Genomic DNA, 24,258 nt, shown 5'->3' on the forward strand with positions numbered 1-24,258 from the left:
GTCTGGAGTTTGCCAAGTTCACGTCCAGCATTACCTTGGCACCTGTGGGTCAGACAATGTTGGCACTGCATCTGGGCATTACTTTGTAACTTTGTTGATAATAAAGAGCGCACAGCAGATGGAGTGGAGCTTTGCTCTGATCCCATTTGAGGCCTCCACAGCGTCAGATAAACATAAGGAAACCTAAGTCTCTGTTGGCTCTGTCATAATCAGATAACCATGTTGGTTGCCCTTTGGAGAGCTGGCTCAGGGATTATGTCAAGTCACGCTAGCCAGACCTCCAGGTCTAAAGCAGCATCCTCCCAATTAATAGTCCAGCATCTGGGGCCTAGAAATAACTCCTCTGATCTCACATAGTTATTGCAGTCCAGCAGACATTTCAGGAGTCACCTAGTGCTAGCTGGGTCCATAGCTATGCATTACGCAGGTGATGAATGGGAACTACAGTAGGGATGATGTTGGACTGTACACAGGCTGCCACCAGTGCCTGGGATCCTCGACTATTATTTGAAATGTAACTTACGCTCAAGCCTGACAGACATTACATGGAGGCCATTGAGAGATGCATCGAGTTAGATTGACTCCAATGCAGGTCCACATTGACCAGACTTCAGTGCAGCAGCATCAGGAGCATAAACCAAATGACAAAATATATACACATGAGGCCACATGACGTGATCCTCTGACGCAAGTCTAAGAAATGCATTGCTCAACCTTCATCACGTTAATACTGTAAGAGTCTTTGGTCACGTCACTGCTGTGGGCAGAAAAGTGACTGTCTGTACTGAGGTTGTGCGAGACGCCATAGAGCTGAGGCACATGGTGGGAGATAAGTGAGGAGGAGAGAGCGCCTGGAACACTTGTATGACCTCAGAGCATCGCATCAGACAGAAGAGCCATTCACGAGATGAGACTTTCCGATAAGCCAAATATATTTACAGATGTGCAAAGTATATACAGTGCCACCATTTGCTCTCAGTATTTCTTAATTTTCCTTACCCCACCGCTATGTCTTGGTGCTCCCCTGACATCCACAGCAGAGGTGGAGGCAGACTGACGACAGCAATGCCCTGTTGCCTGTGATGGTGTTGGCGGGCGACCTCCGGAGGGCCGAGACCTGGACGTCCCCGGTCTGCTTTGGGTCTCCTGCTGTGGGGCAGGTGCGCCCTCCTCTGCCTGAGCAGTTGGAGTTTTAGGGTCACAGGAAGAGAGGACTTGGAGCTGCTGGACAGCCCAGGAGAGTCCTGGGTGAATTGTGCCCCCATGTCTGGCTGATGCTCCTCCTCCCTGTAGTTGCCCGAGGGCCCTTCCCTGACTCCTTGAGGAGAAGGGTTTCCTGGAAGGAGATCGAGGTGCCCCGTCACTCTCTCGCGTAGCCACTGATGGATCCCACTCATGGCTAGAGCAATGGTGTGCGGGTCCAAGCGCATATCTGCACAAACTGCTGGACCAAGGTCTCTGTGGCAGATGCCACTCGTCCAATGGTGACCTCAATGCGCTGTCATGTCGGTGCCATGACATAAGACAGAATGTGGACAGACTCCTCCATCCTCCATTCTAATCTGCTGACAGCCTCTGACTACCCTGCCTGCTGTTCCCCTGCCTGTCCTAGGAGCTCCAGCCTATCTTTGAGGGCCGATTCCAGAGGCTTGTTATTAGACTCGGACTCAGCAGGAGCCTGGCCTCCAGCAATCGTCCGAGTGTCGGTGACCATGGCTGTCACTGCCTCCGCCTGCTGTGAACCTATTTCTGTGCCGTGCTCACCAGATGGTGACCCCGAGCCTGCTCTAAAACGAGGTCCCACCGAGGTGTGTGTCTCAGCGCCGGTGGAGGGTGCAGCTGAACGCAGGGATGACTCTACATCTAGTGGGTCTTCAGGATCCTCATCCGAGGTGGGCTGAGGCTGAGGGCTGGCTGGTGGTAGTGTGCCTCTATCTTGCTGGTGGCTGTAATAGGGAGAAGAGATAATCAGTGATTGGCTGGATAGTCATTTACATTAAAAAGCACTTACAGTTTCGGCAGGTAGTTGAAAAGTGCTGGGTGGACCTTCACTGGCTTGTTTGGAGACACCAATCTTGCCTTGTTTGGAGATACCGATCTTGACTTGTTTGGAGATAAGGATCTTGCCTTGTTTGGAGACACTGATCTTGCCTTGTTTGGAGATATCAATCTTGCCTTGTTTGGAGGCACTGATCTTGCCTTGTTTGGAGACACCGATCTTGCCTTGTTTGGAGACACCGATCTTGCCTTGTTTGGAGACACCGATCTTGCCTTGTTTGGAGATACCAATCTTGCCTTGTTTGGAGACACCGATCTTGTCTTGTTTAGAGACACCGATCTTGCCTTGTTTGGAGATAAGGATCTTGCCTCGTTTGGAGACACCGATCTTGCCTCGATTGGAGATACCGATCTTGCCTTTTTTGGAGACACCGATCTTGCCTTGTTTGGAGACATCGATCTTGCCTTGTTTGGAGATACTGATCTTGCCTTGTTTGGAGACACCGATCTTGCCTTGTTTGGAGACACCGATCTTGCCTTGTTTGGAGATAAGGATCTTGCCTTGTTTGGAGACACTGATCTTGCCATTGTTTGGAGATATCAATCTTGCCTTGTTTGGAGACACCGATCTTGCCTTGTTTGGAGACACTGATCTTGCCATTGTTTGGAGATATCAATCTTGCCTTGTTTGGAGACACTGATCTTGCCTTGTTTGGAGACACTGATCTTGCCTTGTTTGGAGGCACTGATCTTGCCTTGTTTGGAGACACCGATCTTGCCTTGTTTGGAGACACTGATCTTGCTATTGTTTGGAGATATCAATCTTGCCTTGTTTGGAGGCACTGATCTTGCCTTGTTTGGAGACAATGATCTTGCCTTGTTTGGAGACACTGATCTTGCCTTGTTTGGAGACACTGATCTTGCCTTGTTTGGAGACACTGATCTTGCCTTGTTTGGAGACACCGATCTTGCCTTGTTTGGAGACACCGATCTTGCCTTGTTTGGAGATAAGGATCTTGCCTTGTTTGGAGACACTGATCTTGCCATTGTTTGGAGATATCAATCTTGTCTTGTTTGGAGACACCGATCTTGCCTTGTTTGGAGACACCGATCTTGCCTTGTTTGGAGATAAGGATCTTGCCTTGTTTGGAGACACTGATCTTGCCATTGTTTGGAGATATCAATCTTGCCTTGTTTGGAGACACCGATCTTGCCTTGTTTGGAGACACTGATCTTGCCTTGTTTGGAGATATCAATCTTGCCTTGTTTGGAGGCACTGATCTTGCCTTGTTTGGAGACACTGATCTTGCCTTGTTTGGAGGCACTGATCTTGCCTTGTTTGGAGACACTGATCTTGCCTTGTTTGGAGATATCAGTCTTGCCTTGTTTGGAGACACTGATCTTGCCTTGTTTGGAGGCACTGATCTTGCCTTGTTTGGAGACACTGATCTTGCCTTGTTTGGAGATATCAATCTTGCCTTGTTTGGAGACACTGATCTTGCCTTGTTTGGAGGCACTGATCTTGCCTTGTTTGGAGATATCAATCTTGCCTTGTTTGGAGACACTGATCTTGCCTTGTTTGGAGACACCGATCTTGCCTTGTTTGGAGACACTGATCTTGCCATTGTTTGGAGATATCAATCTTGCCTTGTTTGGAGACACTGATCTTTCCTTGTTTGGAGACACCGATCTTGCCTTGTTTGGAGACACTGATCTTGCCTTGTTTGGAGACACTGATCTTGCCTTGTTTGGAGACACTGATCTTGCCTTGTTTGGAGACACTGATCTTGCCTTGTTTGGAGACACTGATCTTGCCTTGTTTGGAGACACCGATCTTGCCTTGTTTGGAGATACTGATCTTGCCTTGTTTGGAGACACCGATCTTGCCTTGTTTGGAGACACCGATCTTGCCTTGTTTGAAGAAAAGGATCTTGCCTTGTTTGGAGGCACTGATCTTGCCATTGTTTGGAGATATCAATCTTGCCTTGTTTGGAGACACCGATCTTGCCTTGTTTGGAGACACTGATCTTGCCATTGTTTGGAGATATCAATCTTGCCTTGTTTGGAGACACTGATCTTGCCTTGTTTGGAGACACCGATCTTGCCTTGTTTGGAGGCACTGATCTTGCCTTGTTTGGAGATAAGGATCTTGCCTTGTTTGGAGACACTGATCTTGCCTTGTTTGGAGACACCGATCTTGCCTTGTTTGGAGGCACTGATCTTGCCTTGTTTGGAGACACCGATCTTGCCTTGTTTGGAGACACTGATCTTGCCTTGTTTGGAGACACTGATCTTGCCTTGTTTGGAGACACTGATCTTGCCTTGTTTGGAGACACCGATCTTGGCTTGTTTGGAGATACTGATCTTGCCTTGTTTGGAGACACCGATCTTGCCTTGTTTGGAGACACCGATCTTGCCTTGTTTGGAGAAAAGGATCTTGCCTTGTTTGGAGGCACTGATCTTGCCATTGTTTGGAGATATCAATCTTGCCTTGTTTGGAGACACCGATCTTGCCTTGTTTGGAGACACTGATCTTGCCATTGTTTGGAGATATCAATCTTGCCTTGTTTGGAGACACTGATCTTGCCTTGTTTGGAGACACCGATCTTGCCTTGTTTGGAGGCACTGATCTTGCCTTGTTTGGAGATATCAATCTTGCCTTGTTTGGAGGCACTGATCTTGCCTTGTTTGGAGACACTGATCTTGCCTTGTTTGGAGGCACTGATCTTGCCTTGTTTGGAGACATTGATCTTGCCTTGTTTGGAGATATCAATCTTGCCTTGTTTGGAGGCACTGATCTTGCCTTGTTTGGAGACACTGATCTTGCCTTGTTTGGAGGCACTGATCTTGCCTTGTTTGGAGATATCAGTCTTGCCTTGTTTGGAGACACTGATCTTGCCTTGTTTGGAGGCACTGATCTTGCCTTGTTTGGAGGCACTGATCTTGCCTTATTTGGAGATATCAATCTTGCCTTGTTTGGAGACACTGATCCTGCCTTGTTTGGAGGCACTGATCTTGCCTTGTTTGGAGATATCAATCTTGCCTTGTTTGGAGACACTGATCTTGCCTTGTTTGGAGACACCGATCTTGCCTTGTTTGGAGACACTGATCTTGCCATTGTTTGGAGATATCAATCTTGCCTTGTTTGGAGACACTGATCTTTCCTTGTTTGGAGACACCGATCTTGCCTTGTTTGGAGACACCGATCTTGCCTTGTTTGGAGACACTGATCTTGCCTTGTTTGGAGACACTGATCTTGCCTTGTTTGGAGACACTGATCTTGCCTTGTTTGGAGACACTGATCTTGCCTTGTTTGGAGACACCGATCTTGCCTTGTTTGGAGATACTGATCTTGCCTTGTTTGGAGACACCGATCTTGCCTTGTTTGGAGACACCGATCTTGCCTTGTTTGAAGAAAAGGATCTTGCCTTGTTTGGAGGCACTGATCTTGCCATTGTTTGGAGATATCAATCTTGCCTTGTTTGGAGACACCGATCTTGCCTTGTTTGGAGACACTGATCTTGCCTTGTTTGGAGACACCGATCTTGCCTTGTTTGGAGGCACTGATCTTGCCTTGTTTGGAGATAAGGATCTTGCCTTGTTTGGAGACACTGATCTTGCCTTGTTTGGAGACACCGATCTTGCCTTGTTTGGAGGCACTGATCTTGCCTTGTTTGGAGACACCGATCTTGCCTTGTTTGGAGACACTGATCTTGCCTTGTTTGGAGACACTGATCTTGCCTTGTTTGGAGACACTGATCTTGCCTTGTTTGGAGACACCGATCTTGGCTTGTTTGGAGATACTGATCTTGCCTTGTTTGGAGACACCGATCTTGCCTTGTTTGGAGACACTGATCTTGCCTTGTTTGGAGAAAAGGATCTTGCCTTGTTTGGAGGCACTGATCTTGCCATTGTTTGGAGATATCAATCTTGCCTTGTTTGGAGACACCGATCTTGCCTTGTTTGGAGACACTGATCTTGCCATTGTTTGGAGATATCAATCTTGCCTTGTTTGGAGACACTGATCTTGCCTTGTTTGGAGACACCGATCTTGCCTTGTTTGGAGGCACTGATCTTGCCTTGTTTGGAGATAAGGATCTTGCCTTGTTTGGAGACACTGATCTTGCCTTGTTTGGAGACACCGATCTTGCCTTGTTTGGAGGCACTGATCTTGCCTTGTTTGGAGACACTGATCTTGCTATTGTTTGGAGACACTGATCTTGCCTTGTTTGGAGACACCGATCTTGCCTTGTTTGGAGGCACTGATCTTGCCTTGTTTGGAGACACCGATCTTGCCTTGTTTGGAGGCACTGATCTTGCCTTGTTTGGAGACACTGATCTTGCCTTGTTTGGAGGCACCGATCTTGCCTTGTTTGGAGGCACTGATCTTGCCTTGTTTGGAGACACCGATCTTGCCTTGTTTGGAGGCACTGATCTTGCCTTGTTTGGAGACACCGATCTTCCCTTGTTTGGAGGCACCGATCTTGCCTTCGGTGCAGGGGTGGTCCCATTCCTCGCCCGTCAGCTCTGCTGCCCGCTCCTCAAAGATGGCGAGCGGCCTGAGATATGGCATCTGCTACTCCGGTCTGGGATCTCTCCCCATTGTTGTGCATGATCTTTTCCTGAGTAAAGACAGATGGATAGACTGCGAGCTGACAGATGCCAGAGCAGATGGTGAACTTGCCTGCCTTGTGTGTGTGCTGCATGGGCCTATGTAAGGGCTGAAGACGTGACTTGTGCAGCATGTGACAAGAGATGAAGTGTGTGTGTGAGAGAATCACTGGTGATGTCCCTTGTGTTGGTAATGTGTGAGATCCCTGTGGACTGTAATCCTGATGGCCTAGTGAGAGTGAGAGTTGAAATTGAAGAGGAGGTCGACTTACCCTGAAGGAGCAGATGAGATCATTCACCCTTTTTCTGTACATGATAGCGGGACTCCTCTGAGCCCTGGCAACCTCCTCCCAAGCCTTGCTGGTGAAGTTGGTGGACCTCCAACTCCCACCACAGGGGTAGAGGGTTTCACACCAGCCCTTGAGTGCCGCTAGCTCCTTGTTGCTGAACTTGGGTGCACAGCCATTGTCTCTTCTCGGGACTATCACTCACCACGAGAAGCCCTATGTTGCAGACAGTGAATGTGTGCACAGGTGCCATTTAAATATGGTGCCCAGAAATAAGAGCTGATGAGGTAATGGTGGGGCGGGTGAATCCCAGCCCATCCCATCACAAGATACAATGTGCCCCTCATTTATGGTTACATAATGTGGTGAAAAGCGAAGGATCTGGTGCAGAGACCTACCACACTGGCCCAGGTGAACCTCCCCAACTTTTCTGCCTGCCACCACACTTGCGGAGTGAAAAATTCCACCCTTTGTCCCAATGGTGTCTCACATGGAACTTCAGGAGCCAGGTATAAAGTTTAAATCCATGCTAGCATCAATTGGTTTACATCTCCAATTGCTGCTAACAGCAGCAGATCTTGGCATCTTCCTTTTGGGCTTATCCGATGGTGAGGCCATTTTCAAACCTTCAGGCTCTCAAAATTCAAACTGAGCCAATCAGCAAATACGGGAACCTAAGCCAAAATAGGACAGAGTTGCCTGGACTTTGAGTGCAGCACTGCCAGTGATAAGTGGCTCCATGTTGCTCATTAGCTACAGTTCGGGTGCCAATGTATTTGGTGGGTTATCCCAGCTTTATGGGGTTTGTCACTTAGCAGACCAGTGATGAATAGATGAAGTTCAAAGTGCACCTACCTCTCAATCATCTGATAAAGCAGCTGCTCAGTGTATAGCTGAACTACATAAACCGAGAGGCTCTCAGTCTCAATCCCTCTGAATTAGCTGAACTCAATTTGAGGCAGTGAGGTTGAAAACAATTAATCAAATCGGATCATTATCTCACCTTTGCAACAAAATGGCAATGTCTAGATGGTAGCTCATGCCAGGGTTAGGCCTGGTAGCAATGCAGTTTCTAAGCCTTTTTAATTCTCCACCTTGGTCCCGCTCTGACCTCTCTGTCCTTGGCCTGCTATAGTGTTCCAACAAAGCTCAATGCGAGCTCAGGGAACAGCACCTCACCTTTCAACATTGAGTTCAACAATATTAGATCATAACTTTTGCCTCCATTGTGCCTTTTCTCTGCTGGTTTCTCTCTTTATTCCTTCGCTTTGCATTTGGATGGGTCACCCTCATGTGGGCATATCTTTTGTTTCTTCATAGTACCCGCTAACACTTGCTTTGGATTTTGCACCATGAAACATTTTGTCGTTGAATCCCTCCCTATCATAAACCTCCCCTTTTGTTCTTCCAAACACCCTTCCACTCCTGCTCAAAACCTATTACATTTCTATCTCTCTTCAGTTCTAATGAGAGGGTACTGGCCTGAAATGTTAACCCTGTTTCTCTGCCTGATCTGCTGAGTACTTCCAACAGTTTTTACTTTTACTCCAAATCATGGTCCCTGCTCACACATGAGGTATTAAAAATCATCCCTGGCACCCATGAACCATGTCCCTAAATACAAGACATCTCCATTGGAAAGGGAGCAGGAAAAAAGTGGAAAATTGAGAGGAAATTCAGCATCAATGACATAATGCTCCTCTCAAATTAACAACTGGTTGTCCAAACTGTCTAGATCTTTATCTGGGGAACTCACTTAATGGGAGGTGTATGTAAAATGTGCTGTCATATATAAAAAAAAACTTAGAAAAATGCAGTTTTATATTTTCAGTACTAAGATACTTTAGGATCATTTTAAGAGTTCACATTTGTGATATTTATATTGACCAGACTGCAGAATTTAGTGAATAATGAAGTGTTAGATCTGTGTCAAATTATGTTTAGTGATAATGAGGAACAGTAATGGAGAGTTTGAGATTAATAGCCACTTATTTAAAGGGGTCGCTCAATCCAATAATTTGTACTTTTCAAACTGAATTTTAAACATTGCAGTTCAGGTACTCAAGTGTCAGTTTCGGGTAAATCCAGCTCAGGAACAGTACAGATTAGATGCAGAGTACTGCCCTCTACCATGGAGACGTGTCTCAGTTCCAACCTCAGAGAGCACCTAATACTCCAATGTGACCTTCTTCTGCTTTCCACACCAACCTCCCTGCCCCCTCTCTGTGTGCCAATTGCTAACCTAATGCCAACCAATACAGAACTAAGGGCAGTGCCCACTCGGAGCTGGGCTGACTCACAAATTCACTTTGGATTGTGCAGGATGACCAGAATCCAGAGGAGGTTACCATTGCAACAGCCTTTCCTGAATTTCAACCAAAGTCTGCTCATTTATTAACTAATATTATGCATGCCAGTTGAAAGAGAAAGATATAGACATATCAGTGTCTCACAATCATCACTTGTTGGCTTGTTTCAAGCATCATTTTGAAGGAGACATTTTGTATCAAGCTCCCCTTTCTGTGACACTGCTGCCCATTCGTGGTGTCACTGGGGTATATCTTCATAATGCCACTGCTGGTCCTCCCTAAATCTCTCCGTCTCTACCTCTTTCCTCTTTTAAGACGTCCCCTAGAACCTACCCCCTTGACCAAACTGACTTAATATCTCGTTATGTGGCTCGCTATCAGATTTTGTTTTTTAATGCTCCTGTGAAGTGTCTTGGGAGGTTTTACTGTGTAAAAGGCACTTTATAAACACAAGTTGTTGTCCAGTTCTATTCCATATATCTGTCCATAAGCCGTGCAGAATGGGTCCTCCACTGCGACAACTAAGGAGTTACACTGAGTGTATAATGTCATCCTTTCACTTCTTGACCAGCAAGATTGAGGGGATAAGTGCCTTCTTTATGGTGGATGATGGGGAGGCACAGTCAGTCCAAACCCCATCATTTCCTTTATGCCCCAGATCATGGGTTTGATTCTAACCTTGACCAGTGGTTGTTCTGTCACTCTGGTGTGGGAATGCTGAATGGGATGAGTTTGGGCAGTTTCAGTCCAGGCTCCAGTTCACACTAATTCTCGGTCTATAATTGAACAATTGCAGCGATGGAAACTGCTGCAATCTATGGTGTGGAGAAGGCGGGAGAATGGGGTTATCAGCCATGATTGAATGGCGGAGCAGACTCGATGGGCCGAATGGCCTAATTTCTGCTCCTATGTCTTATGGTCTTATGGCAGACAGTAATGTGACAATGGTGCAGTGCAGATTGTCTTCTGAGAGTGGATTAAAAGCTGCACTACACTCAGATTGTACGCTGAAGGCTGTCTCGGCCTTAAGCTCTGGAATTTCCTCCCTAAACCTCTCTATCTCTCTCTCTCTCTCTCTCTCTTCCATGGAACCTAGCTCCTTGACTAAGCTTTTGATCACCTGTTTTGATACCTTATTGTGCATCTTGGTGTCAAAGTTTGTTTGTTAATGCTCCTGTGACATTGTTAAAGTTGTAAATCGAAGCAGCCATTGGCAATGTTATCGTACAAAAATTTAGAAGACTTGGGACGCGATTTTCGACGCTTGTCAAGGTCAGGATCAGGACAAGAGGCCAATTCCCCAGCTCCATCCTGTCTCTGCGCCATTTTTGTGGAGGCAGGAGTGGGGCAGGAGGGCTAGCCACCTCCATGTAGCCAATCACGCTCATTAAGAGTCTAATTCAGGCCAATTAATGGAGGCAGCAAGGGCCAGTTTAGGTACCTGGAGACAGACTGGGGGCCAGTACTCCAGGGTGGGCTAGAGACCTTCCCTGGCTGCCTGGGTACAGAAGCAGACACAGGCCATCCTGTATAGGGCCCCCACACTCCCCCCAACAATGGCAGCTGGGCTGCAGAACTCATTTGTTAATATAAGCTTTTAAAAAGTTGGAGATAGGGTATCTCCATTTTGAAGCGCCCTCTCTCTTACTTACCTACCCCAGGAGCCAGCTGTTCCTTTCAAGCTGGAAAAGCTCTGATTGGCCCTTCAGCATCTAGAGCCCACCCACCTACCTTTAACTGGACAGGGAACTGGTCTCCATGCCAATTAAGAGAGGTCTGCTCCATGAAGATCCCAGTGAGTGGCCGTCTCTCCCAAGGTTGGGTTCAGGACTGGGAAACAACTCTTCCCCACCCTTAAAAGGTAAACCCAGCACCAAATTCTCTCTACTATTTTAACAGTGGCACTAAATTGTTTGACTCTGACGGACAGTAATTTTCAGGTTAACATTTATAACTTATACTAAACCTGGATTGAGTATCCCTACTACAGAGGGTTTTTTTTGATTTGTTCTTGGGATGTAGGTATCTCTGTCAACGCCAGCATTTATTACCCATCCATAATTGCCCTAGAGAAGGTGGTGCTGAGCTGCCAACTTCAGTTGCTGCAGCCCATGTGCAGTTTTGGTCTCCACATTTAGGAAAGGATATACTTGCGTCGGAGGTGGTACAGCGAAGGTTCACTAAATTGGCCCCTGGGGTGAGGGGGGGTTGTCCTATAATGAAAGGCTGAGCAAATTGGAGCTATTTACTCGCAAGTTTAAGAAGAATAAGAGGTGATCTCGTTGAAACCTACAAAATCCTGAAGGGGTTTGATAGGGCGAACGCTGAGAGATTGTCTCTGTGGTTGGGGGTGCAGTCTCAGGGTAAGGGGCCAATCATTTAGGACTGAAATGAGGAGAAATTTCTTCACTCTAAAGGTTTGTGTATCTTTGGAATTCTGTACCCCAGAGGGTTGTAGATGCTCCATCGTTGAATACGTTTAAGGCTGGGATAGACAGATTTTTAGTCTCTCAGGGAATTAAAGAACATGGGGAGCAGGCAGGCAAGATCAGCCATGGTCTTATTGAATCATGGAGCAGGCTCGATGGGCTGTGTATCCTACTCCTGTTCCTATTTCTAATGTCCTTATGGTCTAATGTGTACACCCAGAGTGCAGTTAGGGAGTGAGTTCCAGGATTATGTGACAGTGACAGTGAAGCAATGGGTAAATATCCTATTCCTGAAGACTGACATGCCTCTCACAGATGCATTTTTACTGACATAAAGTGGAACATTTTTTTGGCAGTAATATAACTGTCAAGCAGCAAAGAAATGTGTTATACTTTAACACATCCACCCCTTAAAACAAATGCCTTTTACTGAGCCAGAATTCAGATTCTGGTGTAATTCTTTGGCGTATTATGGAATTTATCTCCCAGCATGATGACAGTGTGAGTGAAACTAGTGTGCTCGCTTGGACTGGCTGCTCTGTTGTAAATCACCTACCTTCAGCTGTTCTGGTGAGGTTGTCTCAAAATGCGTCCACCCACATGTTGAGGACTGAAGCAGTGAGTGCAGCATTTCTCCACCGCAGGGAACCTGTTGGCATTTCAAAGCTTTTGCGCCTTTTTTACAGATCCATGGGGCAGGGGTTTTTTTTTTACCTCGCCGGGCGGGTGCAGTGGGCGGGCCTGAGAGTGGGGGCGGGTTGTCCGAGTGCCACCTGCGATCGGGCCCGGGCCGCGATTTCATGCCGGGTCAGCCAATCAGCAGGCAGCCGGCGTCGATCGAGCGCTGAAACGCTCAGCGCTGCCTGGGTGGGGGCGGGAGGAGCGCTAGTTTCTGGCTGTGCACGGTGGGGGGGGAGGTGGGGGGGGTGGTGGGGGCGGTTGCGGTCACTGAACACTCCCCCGAAGGCCCAGAGTCGCTTCAGGGAGCTGAAGAAACTTTAAAAGCATAAACAAAGAATTTAAAAATGTTAAAAGAAAACACGTCCCCTCACGTGACCCAATCACATGAGCCGGGACATGTTAAAAATGAGTTTTAAAAATTTTGATTTTAATAGTCACTGGTTGAAATCTCATCCCCAACGCCCCCCCAACCCCACCCCACAACCCCCACCACCCCCACCCCCCCCACCACCCCCACCCGCCCGACCGACGAGGGGAAAGTTCTGCTCAAGGAACTAAATTATCGGCATTATGACTCATCCTTATGGTTACAACAGCCAGATTAATGCTTCACAACCCCCACCCCCCCCCCACCCCGCACCCCCCCCTCCCCCTCTCCCGTTTAGGGACAGAGCCCGATTTCATGAGTCTGGTGGCAAACATTAACGGGAACAACATACCACAGAGCGGTAAAAGCAAAGAACTGCGGATGCTGGAAATCCGAAACAAAAACAGAAACAGAAATACCTGGAGAAGCTCAGCAGGTCTGGCAGCATTGGCGGAGAAGAGCACAACTGAAGTTTCGAGTCCTCATGACCCTTCCACAGATCATGAGTCATGAGGACTCGAAACTTCAGTTGTGCTCTTCTCCGCCGATGCTGCCAGACCTGCTGAGTTTCTCCAGGTATTTCTGTTTCTGTTTTTTCTGAATCATGAGTTGTGCTCTTCTCCGCCGATACCACAGAGTGGGTCAGAATGACATCTCTCCTGCGGTTAGGTAGAGAGACCACCTTCAAACAAGAGAGAAAAATCACACAGTAAATGTGATCTAGAACCATATATAAGTTTGCACAGCAGGATCCAATCTGGTTGATCCACATCTAACTCTTTCCCAGAAGAAAAATACAGTCAAAACTGGGGAATAAGAATACTGGTCTTTTCTACTTTAAAATGGAACACCAGTAAAATCTGGGGAATAAGAATACTGGTCCGAACTGTTTTTTACCTTTTGGGTTGCTAGGACATACCCAAGTCAATCCTGCCCCACTCTTTCCTCAGAGCCCTATTTCATTTGATACAAATATTTATCCAATTTACCTTTAAAACATGCATTGGTCTCTGTCTCACACCCTGTAGCAAAGTATCCACAAGTTCCAGCAACCTTCAGCTTAAAGAAATTACTTCACATCTCTTGTCTTTAACACAATCTTAAATTGATAATCTTGCAGAAGTGACTCCTCAACCAGAAAAAAAATCTTTCCCTGTTGTTACCCTAGGGCAGAATTTTATGGCCCCCCCTCATGACAGGGATGGGGCTGTAAAATGTGGAGAGCCTTTCAAAAGTCCATCGACTTTGGATGGACTGTAAAATCTCGCCGGTGTAAAATTCCGTCCTTAATGATTTTAAAAATATCGTTTACGTCTCCATTTAGCTTTCTCTACTCTAGAGGAATCAGTCCCAGTAGCTGAAGTCTTCCCCCCATTACTAAAATTTGTACTCAAACATCATCCTGATGAGTCTACCCTGTACATTCTCAATGGTTTCTAATAGTAAGCTACCCAAACTTGCAGCATTATATCTATTGCCTGACCCATGCTTTTCTTTCTTTACTTCTTTACCCTTATACCTTTATGCTGCTATTTAAAAAGCTCAAAATGCCATTGGTCTAATTTATGATTTTATCTACCTGCACTCATACTTTCAGAGAATTACAAGAAAGAAATTCTTGCATTTATGCAGCACCTTTCGTGACCTCGAGACATTGCAAACTTGCTACAGCCACTGAGACGCTTTGAAGTGTAGTCACTGTTGTAATGCAGGAAACATGGCAGCCAGTTTGTGCACAGCAAGCTCCCACAAACCGTAATCTGATAATGACGAGATAATCTGTTTTAATGATGCAGGTTGAGGGACAAATATTGGCCGGGACACACCAGGGAGGACTCGATTCCTCTTCTTTCAGCAAGTGCTATGGGATCTTTTACACACACCTGACAGGGCAGGCAGGGCCTCAGTTTAACGTTTCATCCAAAAGTCGGTATTTCTGACAGTGCAGCACTCCCTTAGTACTGCAGTGAAGTGCCAGACTAGATTATATGCTCAAGTGTCTGGTGTAGGACCTTCTGATTGAGTGGCAAGAGTGCTTCCCATTAACACCTTAATGTGTGTGAACCTTTTGTCTCCTGTGTTCATTCACACCCATTAGCGTCTCTCCATTGAGCATGAACTTTTCTCCCTGGTCGTTCCTCCAGAAGACTCATACTTATCTGCGCTTGTGTCAACTGAAGGCAACTATAGGGTTGGCAACCCTCTGGGATTGAGCAGGCGTCTCCAGGAGTCGAAGATCAATCTCCAGGACACTGCTGTGTGGCACCCTGGAGAAAAGTCATCGCAACATTAAAGAAGATTATTCTTCTTTGTCATTTCCTTTGAGCATTTCTCTCTACCAGATATCAAAATATTGAAAACGGGGAGAAAAGGCTCTTTGGCCAATAGTCAAGCATCATCTAGTTGGATAATGAGTCTTTGGCCTAGGAAGGCAATGCATCACAAAGATGGATGTGTTGGTCGACTGGAGTGTGAGGGAAAATCTTCTGATGAAACCTCCAGGAAAACATTTAATCTCAGTTGGGCAACCCAATGCAACTAATGTGGGACAATGAATGCGGGCCTTAATGTGAGAATATATTTAAAGAGAGGTAGTGAAAAGGAACCCGTCTGGCTATTTAAAGTGAAGGGGCGTTCTCTCCCACTATCCTGACCAACGTTCATCCCTCAAACATTGCTGCCAACTACAGGTTAAGTGGCCGTTTATCTCATGTACTGCAATTTACTGTATTTCAAGCAGTGCCTGCACTTCATGAGAAATTGATTGGCTAGGCTGCAACTCGGGGTTGTCCCGATGATGTAAGAGGCACTTTACAAACGTGAGTTCTTTCTTCGTCAGTGGATAGCTCCTGCTGTGTTACAGTATGAATCATACAGAAGCGGGCATAAAGAGCATGAAAAACTAGAGGCTACTTCATGCTGTGCGAATGACGATGATAGAGGAGATGTCAGAATATTGGAGATTTATACTGGACAATGCAGTGGGGATCTGAAGAATAACGTGTGTTCTTTGATGTACCTACGGAGAGTTTGACTCCGTGTACTTTAAAAGATCTTTTATTAATAATTGAGCCACATATAAAGGCGTTCTACAATTCTTGAAACCGCTTTTTCCGATTTGTTACAGTATTAAACATTTTATGATCGCGTTGTGCCAGATATAAACCGGCAAACTAGACATAACCTTAGAAGCTTCACTTTTCCTGACAGTTCACCAAATGCATGTTATAAATGAGAAGAGTTTAAAAAGGGGGAGGCGGAGGAGGTTTTAGTAGCTGATGGTCACTTGATTTGTTCCTGGGTTACGACAGCTGATCAAGGGGCACCACGCTTTTTTTTTCTTCTCTCTCAAACACACGTTTCGCAATATTTCCGCAGAGCCCAACAGCTACCGTACCATGGTCGGGAAGACGATTAACGGGAGCCAGCTGGGAAGGGACTACATCCAGCTCAAGAACTTGCTGCAGTCTGTCCGATTCTACACCAAAGCCAGCCTGTATGGGCCAAACATAGGCCGGCCAAGGCGAAATGCGGCAGCCTTGCTGGACGGGTAGGTTTATCTGCAGCCCACAGTCTGAGAGTATCTGCAGCCCACAGTCTGAGAGTATCTGCAGCCCACAGTGTGAAAGTATCTGCAGCCCACAGTCCGAGAGTATCTGCAGCCCACAGTCCGAGAGTATCTGCAGCCCACAGTCCGAGAGTATCTGCAGCCCACAGTCCGAGAGTATCTGCAGCCCACAGTCCGAGAGTATCTGCAGCCCACAGTCCGAGAGTATCTTCAGCCCACAGTCCGAGAGTATCTGCAGCCCACAGTCCGAGAGTATCTGCAGCCCACAGTCTGAGAGTATCTGCAGCCCACAGTCTGAGAGTATCTGCAGCCCACAGTCTGAGAGTATCTGCAGCCCACAGTCTGAGAGTATCTGCAGCCCACAGTGTGAGAGTATCTGCAGCCCACAGTGTGAGAGTATCTGCAGCCCACAGTCTGAGAGTATCTGCAGCCCACAGTGTGAGAGTATCTGCAGCCCACAGTGTGAGAGTATCTGCAGCCCACAGTGTGAGAGTATCTGCAGCCCACAGTGTGAGAGTATCTGCAGCCCACAGTGTGAGAGTATCTGCAGCCCACAGTCTGAGAGTATCTGCAGCCCACAGTGTGAGAGTATCTGCAGCCCACAGTGTGAGAGTATCTGCAGCCCACAGTGAGAGAGTATCTGCAGCCCACAGTGAGAGAGTATCTGCAGCCCACAGTGTGAGAGTATCTGCAGCCCACAGTCTGAGAGTATCTGCAGCCCACAGTGTGAGAGTGTGTGCTACGGCTGGGGACAATTTACTCTGCTGTGTAATGACTCCGAATTTTCCCCAAATCACCGGCTTATTCCGCACTTAAGTAGAGGGAGAGCCACAAACCAAAAGTTACATGAGTTTAGCTAATTTCCCAACAAGGAGCAGACAGCCTATTGCTCCAATTCCTTTTTCGCTATTTCCTGTAATGGGACATGGGCATTGATGTCAAGGCCAGCATTTGTTGCCCATCCCTTATTGCCCATGAACTGGGCAGCTTGCTAGGCCATTTCAGGGGGCAGTTAAGAGTCAACCCCATTGCTGTGGGGTCTGGAGTCACATGTAGGCCAGACCAGGTAAGGACAGCAGATTCCCTTCCCTGAAGCACATTGTCAAATCAGATGGGCTTTTACAACAAAATAAATTTCAGAGTAATTTAATAATAATTTACTAATGATAATTATTTATTAATAATAATTTCAGATTTTACCTTCCCTTTATGTTGCAATTTTTAGCTTGTTCTGTGCCAGACTGGAGCAACCACTTGGCAAACTAGGCAGTGGCCTAGAGTGGCAAAATTTATTGGGGTGGGGGGTCAGCAAAAAACTGAATTACCTGGTCACGAAACTACATATGTAAACACAGGCTTCAGGGAATGAAAGGTCTAGATCTATTCATATACATTCACATGTACTGACATACATACAGATTTCCATGTATTTACATTGCAGTCTGTCCCAAAATTTCATATCATATCCCTCATTCTGTTTATGCAAATTTGCACATCTACATGACCATCCCAAACCATAATTTAATCCAGCTCACTCTATCGGAATGATTACTGATTGTGTAAATTGTGCATAAAATCGTCCAGGAGCATTTGCAGGAACAGATGGTATTACATCATGTGAGCCGTATTACATGGGAAGAATTTCCCCCCTATTGTGGGGGGAGGTGCAGGAGCGGGTACAGGTGGGCTCGCCTCTGATCGGCGCCCCCGATTGGGGCCGTGCCGCCATTTTACGTGGGGGGGCCGATTAAGGCCCACCCAGCGTGATGTCTGCCAGGAAGCGCTATGCGTTCCCTGAGCCGGCAGGGGGGAATCCCTCAGCTGAGAGTGCGCTCTTTCTCTCATGTGCGTAAAAGAGTGCACTCAGCTCCCTGAGGCTAAGTGCTGCCTCGGAGATCGGCGCCAAATTTTAAAACGGTGAAGGTGCAAAAATAAAATTTCCCTGACATGTTCCCTCGTGTGACACTGTCACATGAGTTGGGACATGTCCATCACTTTAAAGCATTTATTCAAATTTTTTAAATTCTCAAGAAACCTCATCCCGCCCGTGAATGAGGGTTTCATGCTTTTTCTAATGCCCACCAGGGTTCCCAGCCTGCCCACCAACCCTAAGGTTGGACGGGCAGGTCCATTAATTATCTCAATTACTTTCTAAATGGCCTCAATAGGTCATTAACAGGTCGGCGGGACCACAGCTGATTCGGCTGCGCCCCCCACCCCCCCCACCCTCCCGCCAACCTGAAAATTGAAATGACGCGGGGTGATGTCGGGAGTTACGCCTGATGTCATCCTGCGACATGTTACCTATTGGCGAGCAGACACTGTGCCCCACCCCAAAGATCCTGCCCTTTGTAATGTGCATTTCTTCTTGTACATATCCTGTGAAGAATGTTGAATAATGAGAATGTACGATCAGTTTTATAATATTCTCCTTCTCCATGTAAAATAAACCTGTAACTATAAATATAAAATTTTTATTTATACGAATGCACAATATTTATTTTTGAAAATTAATTTTGGGGTTGGGAGCACAAGGCTGAAGGTTTACCTAGTATGCCTAATACTCTTGCACTGGCCCTGGTTCTATGTAAACATTTTTACAAGTTATTTTATTTTACTGCTTTTTGTTTCCTGGCTGGGCTGTCTGTGAAAATCCTTTAACGTAATTGGCTGCTTGGACAGCCTGATGAAATCACTCGTGCCATGCTGAGAATCCCCTAGTAAAGAACGGTTCTATCGTTGTAGGAACACTGCATGACGATAGCGGTGAAATTCTCGCCAAAGAGAGCTTTCCATCTCTCAGTGAGACTTAGTTGAAGGTCGGAGGTAAGCAGCATTTATTGCGCCACTGACTGCAAACTAAGGCTTGTCTTCTACAAAACCGAAAATGTAACGTTGCAAATGTTGTAACGATGTTACGGAGCCTCTTCACTACCCTGCCAGGCATTGCAGTGACATGTTTCAATGTGGTTTATGCCCTCTCATCACAAATTTGTAAAGCAATAAAGAATAGTTTGTCAGAGACTTTGTGCATGAAGATGTAACCCTTTAAAGTACCACCCATGAAGTTAATACTCCTTTAAAATTTCTCATGAAGATATATTCCTTTAACACTCCCCCCCAAGAAGATAGTGCCCTTTGATACCCCTCCATGCAGAAAGTACCATTTTAACCATCCCACCCACCCTGTATCCGTGCGCCCCCCCCCCCCCCCCCCCCCCCCCCCCCCGCAATAAAGGAGGAACTCCTTACAATTGGTGATACCATCCTGCCTGGAATCTCGTGACTCTCCCCCCCTTTCCACCGCACCCCACCCCCCCCCACAACACAACTGCTGTCCCTTTAACACCTTCACTCCTCCAAGTTTAAACATCAATGCAGTTTGAATCCAACATCTGAGATTAGCACAAAGTAGGTTGAAATCTTCAGACTGGAACCAGCTATCACGTTCACTCCTTGGGCCAAAAGCCAGCTGGTTGGAAAAGAACCCACAAATACCCATTGATTGAAAGTCCTTTTCTCAGAATGAGAATATTAAGGAAACAAAATGAGCTCACAGCATTTATGTTAAGGTTAAAGACAAACTCTCTGCCTTATCCAGTTCTCCTCTCCCCCCTCACTGAGAAAAGGTGGTGACTTATTCTGTCATGTGATTGTATCAACCATGTTAAAGCATCACACCCGAGCGACTATTCTTCACCCATGGGGTCAGGTTGACTATTTGACTATGGGGGCCTCCACAGCAGAGTACAATTGTAAGGAGTTCCTCCTTTATTGGGGGTGGGTGGGATGGTTAAAATGGTACTTTCTGCATGGAGGGGTATCAAAGGGCACTATCTTCATGGGGTGGGGGGAGTATTAAAGAAATATATCTTCATGAGAAATTTTAAAGGAGTATTAACTTCATGGGTGGTACTTTAAAGGGTTACATCTTCAGGCACAAAGTCTCTGACAAACCATTCTTTATTTCTTTACAAATTTGTGATGAGAGGGTATAAACCACATTGAAACATGTCACTGCATTGCCTGGCAGGGTAGGTTTCCCCAGTTGTCACTTCTGCTTAGATACCTCGCTGACTGACAGTCCGCACCGATATGTCACACAGTTTACATTTCACTCACACACATCGGCAGCAGGCCTCGCTCAGAAAAATCTACCCTCTGACGGCATCATGGTGAGGATGGTGAGTCATCTCTCCCACCAGCCGAGAAGCTTTGCCAAAGGCTTTTTCCCTTTAATTGCACAGCAACTTAAAATTAAAAAAAAAAATAGCCTCCAGTCTCCTTAAAGGTGCTGTTCAACCGGAAATGGTTGACAATTACCAGCAGCTGGTAAATATGACCTTCTATATGTCACCTGTGCTGACGGACTTAGAGTCGAAACATCAATGGTGGCCTCGCAAATGAAATCAATCGGAATTTTTGCATACCGGATGTTTGGGGAGTGGCAATCGCCTTAAACTCGAACGTTTCCCTTAGATATTACATTCTGCACTTTGAGTAACCATGCTCGCTTAGACTGATTTATTGTGAACAAGGAGCGGGTCCGGGTTCCAATTCCAAAGTCCTCCCGATTTTCCGAGACAGTAGCCTGCAAACCCTGACCACTGGGAGGTGCTAGCTACCACCTGAATAAATAACCCCTTCTTGCTCTGCACCATCTCCACTTTGCACGGCTCAAACTGGCACTAGCAGAGAGCTGATAGCCACTCCTTTGGTGCCAAGGTGCCAGCACTGAATACTGCCATGCCCTGATTTTGATTTCCATCTCTTTTCCTCCCGTGTCTGCAAAGGTTTCCATCATCAAACAGCCGTTCTGTTTCCCTGCACGTTCACAAAGTGGTTGCAGCACCCCGAGGCATCACAAGCCAAACAGGTTTCCCCCTCGGGAATCATGCTAACTCACCGTGTATCGCTATTGGTTGGGCCAATTCCAGATGGTATTGCCCACACGACTTCCTGTTTCCAAGCACCGTAAACCCCTCCCCCACCTCCACGCTCCCACCTTTGCTCACTCGATAGGTCTATCCTCGCTTACTGAACAACAAACCAACGAGTCATTCGGTAATACAGCACTTGAGTGCTGCTGAGGAACGACATTTTGTCGAAGCTTTTCATCTTGCGCTCATCAGGACCATCGCAAGAATACCGATAAGGGGAAGCAATAACTTATTACTGATTGACAAAATGTCCTTTCTCAGCAATAATAAACCAACTCTTCATCACTGGATCTTTTTTTAATCACTGTGATTTTTCTCCTGTCTTGCTCACAGCAGTGTCTGAGACATTAACCTTTATGGTCCTGGGCACTCCAGGGCAATTCTGCAGGGTTGGCAACCCTAATAAGACCTCTGGGCCTGGGCAGAAGAACCGGGAATGTTGTCTCCCCAATGTCCAGCTCTGATTCTGGGATTGGAATTAACATTGGGGTATTTGACACGTTCCTCCCAAGTATGGGTGTGGATATCGAGATGAAATGCACACGATGGGAAAAGGTGTGCCACAATTTATTTCCTGTGGTTCGCAACAGAGCAATGATATCCATCAGGAACAGTGATGAACATTTCGACCCATTGTGCAAAAGGGGCTGATATCAGACCAGCCATGTTATACACCTCTCCAACAGACAATGGGAATGAAAGGAGTGAGAGATGTGGTTGAACCAAAATCACTCATTATACTCAATAACACCCAAAAGTCCAAGTTACCTCCATGGGGTGGCTAAGGTGTGTGGAGGGGGATTTAAAATTCAGGGGCGATTTGAGTGCTGGGAATTATTGTGAAGAACTTATATTTTCATCGGTTGCTCTGCACATTACCATCACAGTCTGCAGCAATGCTCTGCATGTTACCATCACAGTCTGCAGCCATGCTCTGCACATTATCATCACAGTCTGCAGCAATGCTCTGCATATTACCATCACAGTCTGCAGCCATGCTCTGCACATTATCATCACAGTCTGCAGCAATGCTCTGCATGTTACCATCACAGTCTGCAGCCATTCTCTGCATGTTACCATCACAGTCTGCAGCAATGCTCTGCATGTTACCATCACAGTCTGCAGCCATGCTCTGCACATTACCATCACAGTCTGCAGTCATGCTCTGCATGTTACCATCACAGTCTGCAGCCAATTTTCTGCACATTACCATCACAGTCTGCAGCCAATTTTCTGAACATTACCATCACAGTCTGCAGCCATGCTCTGCATGTTACCATCACAGTCTGCTGCCAATTTTCTGCACATTACCATCACAGTCTGCAGCCAATTTTCTGCACATTACCATCACAGTCTGCAGCCATGCTCTGCATGTTACCATCACAGTCTGCAGCCATGCTCTGTACATTACCATCACAGTCTGCAGCCATGCTCTGCACATTACCATCACAGTCTGCAGCCATGCTCTGCATGTTACCATCACAGTCTGCTGCCATGCTCTGCACATTACCATCACAGTCTGCAGCCAAGCTCTGCACATTATAATCACATTCTGCAGCCATGCTCTGCACATTATAATCACAATCTGCAGCCATGCTCTGCATGTTACCATCAAAGTCTGCAGCAATGCTCTGCACATTATAATCACAGTCTGCAGCCATGCTCTGCATGTTACCATCACAGTCTGCTGCCATGCTCTGCATGTTACCATCACAGTCTGCTGCCATGCTCTGCACATTACCATCACAGTCTGCAGCCAATTTTCTGCACATTATAATCACAGTCTGCAGACATGCTCTGCACATTATAATCACAGTCTGCAGCCATGCTCTGCACATTATAATCAGTCTGCAGCCATGCTCTGCACATTAACATCACAGTCTGCAGCCATGCTCTGCATGTTACCATCACAGTCTGCAGCCATGCTCTGCACATTACTGCCACAGAGTGCAGCCATGCTCTGCACATTACCATCACAGTCTGCAGCCATGCTCTGCATGTTACCATCACAGTCTGCAGCCATGCTCTGAACATTACTGCCACAGTGTGCAGCCATGTTCTGCACATTACCATCACAGTCTGCAGCCATGCTCTGCATGTTACCATCACAGTCTGCAGCCATGCTCTGCACATTACTGCCACAGTGTGCAGCCATGCTCTGCACATTATAATCACAGTCTGCAGCCTTGCTCTGCATGTTACGATCACAGTCTGCAGCCATGCTCTGCATGTTACCATCACAGTCTGCACCCATGTTCTGCACATTACCGTCACAGTCTGCAGCCATGCTCTGCATGTTACCATCAAAGTCTGCAAGCATGTTCTGCACATTACCATCACAGTCTGCAGCCATGCTCTGCAAATTACCATCACAGTCTGCAACCATGTTCTGCACATTACCATCACAGTCTGCAGCCATGCTCTGCATGTTACCATCACAGTCTGCAGCCATGCTCTGCACATTAATGCCACAGTCTGCAGCTATGCTCTGCACATTACCAGCACAGTCTGCAGCCATGCTCTGCACATTACCATCACAGTCTGCAGCAATGCTCTGCATGTTACCATCACAGTCTGCAGCCATGCTCTGCACATTACCATCACATTCTGCAGCCATGCTCTGCACATTAATGCCACAGTCTGCAGCTATGCTCTGCACATTTCCATCACAGTCTGCAGCCATGCTCTGCACATTAATGCCACAGTCTGCAGCTATGCTCTGCACATTTCCATCACAGTCTGCAGCCATGCTCTGCATGTTACCATCAGAGTATGCAACCATGTTCTGCAAATTACCGTCACAGTCTGCAGCCATGCACTGCACATTACCATCACAGTCTGCAGCCATGCTCTGCACATTACCATCACAGTCTGCAGCCATGCTCTGCACATTAATGCCACAGTCCGCAGCTATGCTCTGCACATTTCCATCACAGACTGCAGCCACGCTCTGCACATTTCCATCACAGACTGCAGCCATGCTCTGCACATTACCACCACAGTCTGCAGCCATGCTCTGCATGTTACCATCACAGTCTGCAGCCATGCTCTGCACATTACCACCACAG

The 24,258-nt window shown here is 46.7% G+C and overlaps 1 protein-coding gene across 1 annotated transcript in view; it reads left to right on the plus strand.

The window, feature by feature from the left end:
- hpse2 (heparanase 2) overlaps positions 1 to 24,258 on the plus strand; it is a 521,818-nt gene that overhangs the window by 294,193 nt on the left and 203,367 nt on the right. The window contains exon 5 of the mRNA XM_041209324.1: positions 16,061 to 16,232. Within this exon, the coding sequence (XP_041065258.1) occupies positions 16,061 to 16,232 (172 nt within the window). The remainder of the gene's footprint in view (positions 1 to 16,060; positions 16,233 to 24,258) is intronic.

This window comes from Carcharodon carcharias, chromosome 17 (genome assembly GCF_017639515.1).
Source record: "Carcharodon carcharias isolate sCarCar2 chromosome 17, sCarCar2.pri, whole genome shotgun sequence".
NCBI classification, from domain to species: Eukaryota; Metazoa; Chordata; class Chondrichthyes; order Lamniformes; family Lamnidae; genus Carcharodon; species Carcharodon carcharias.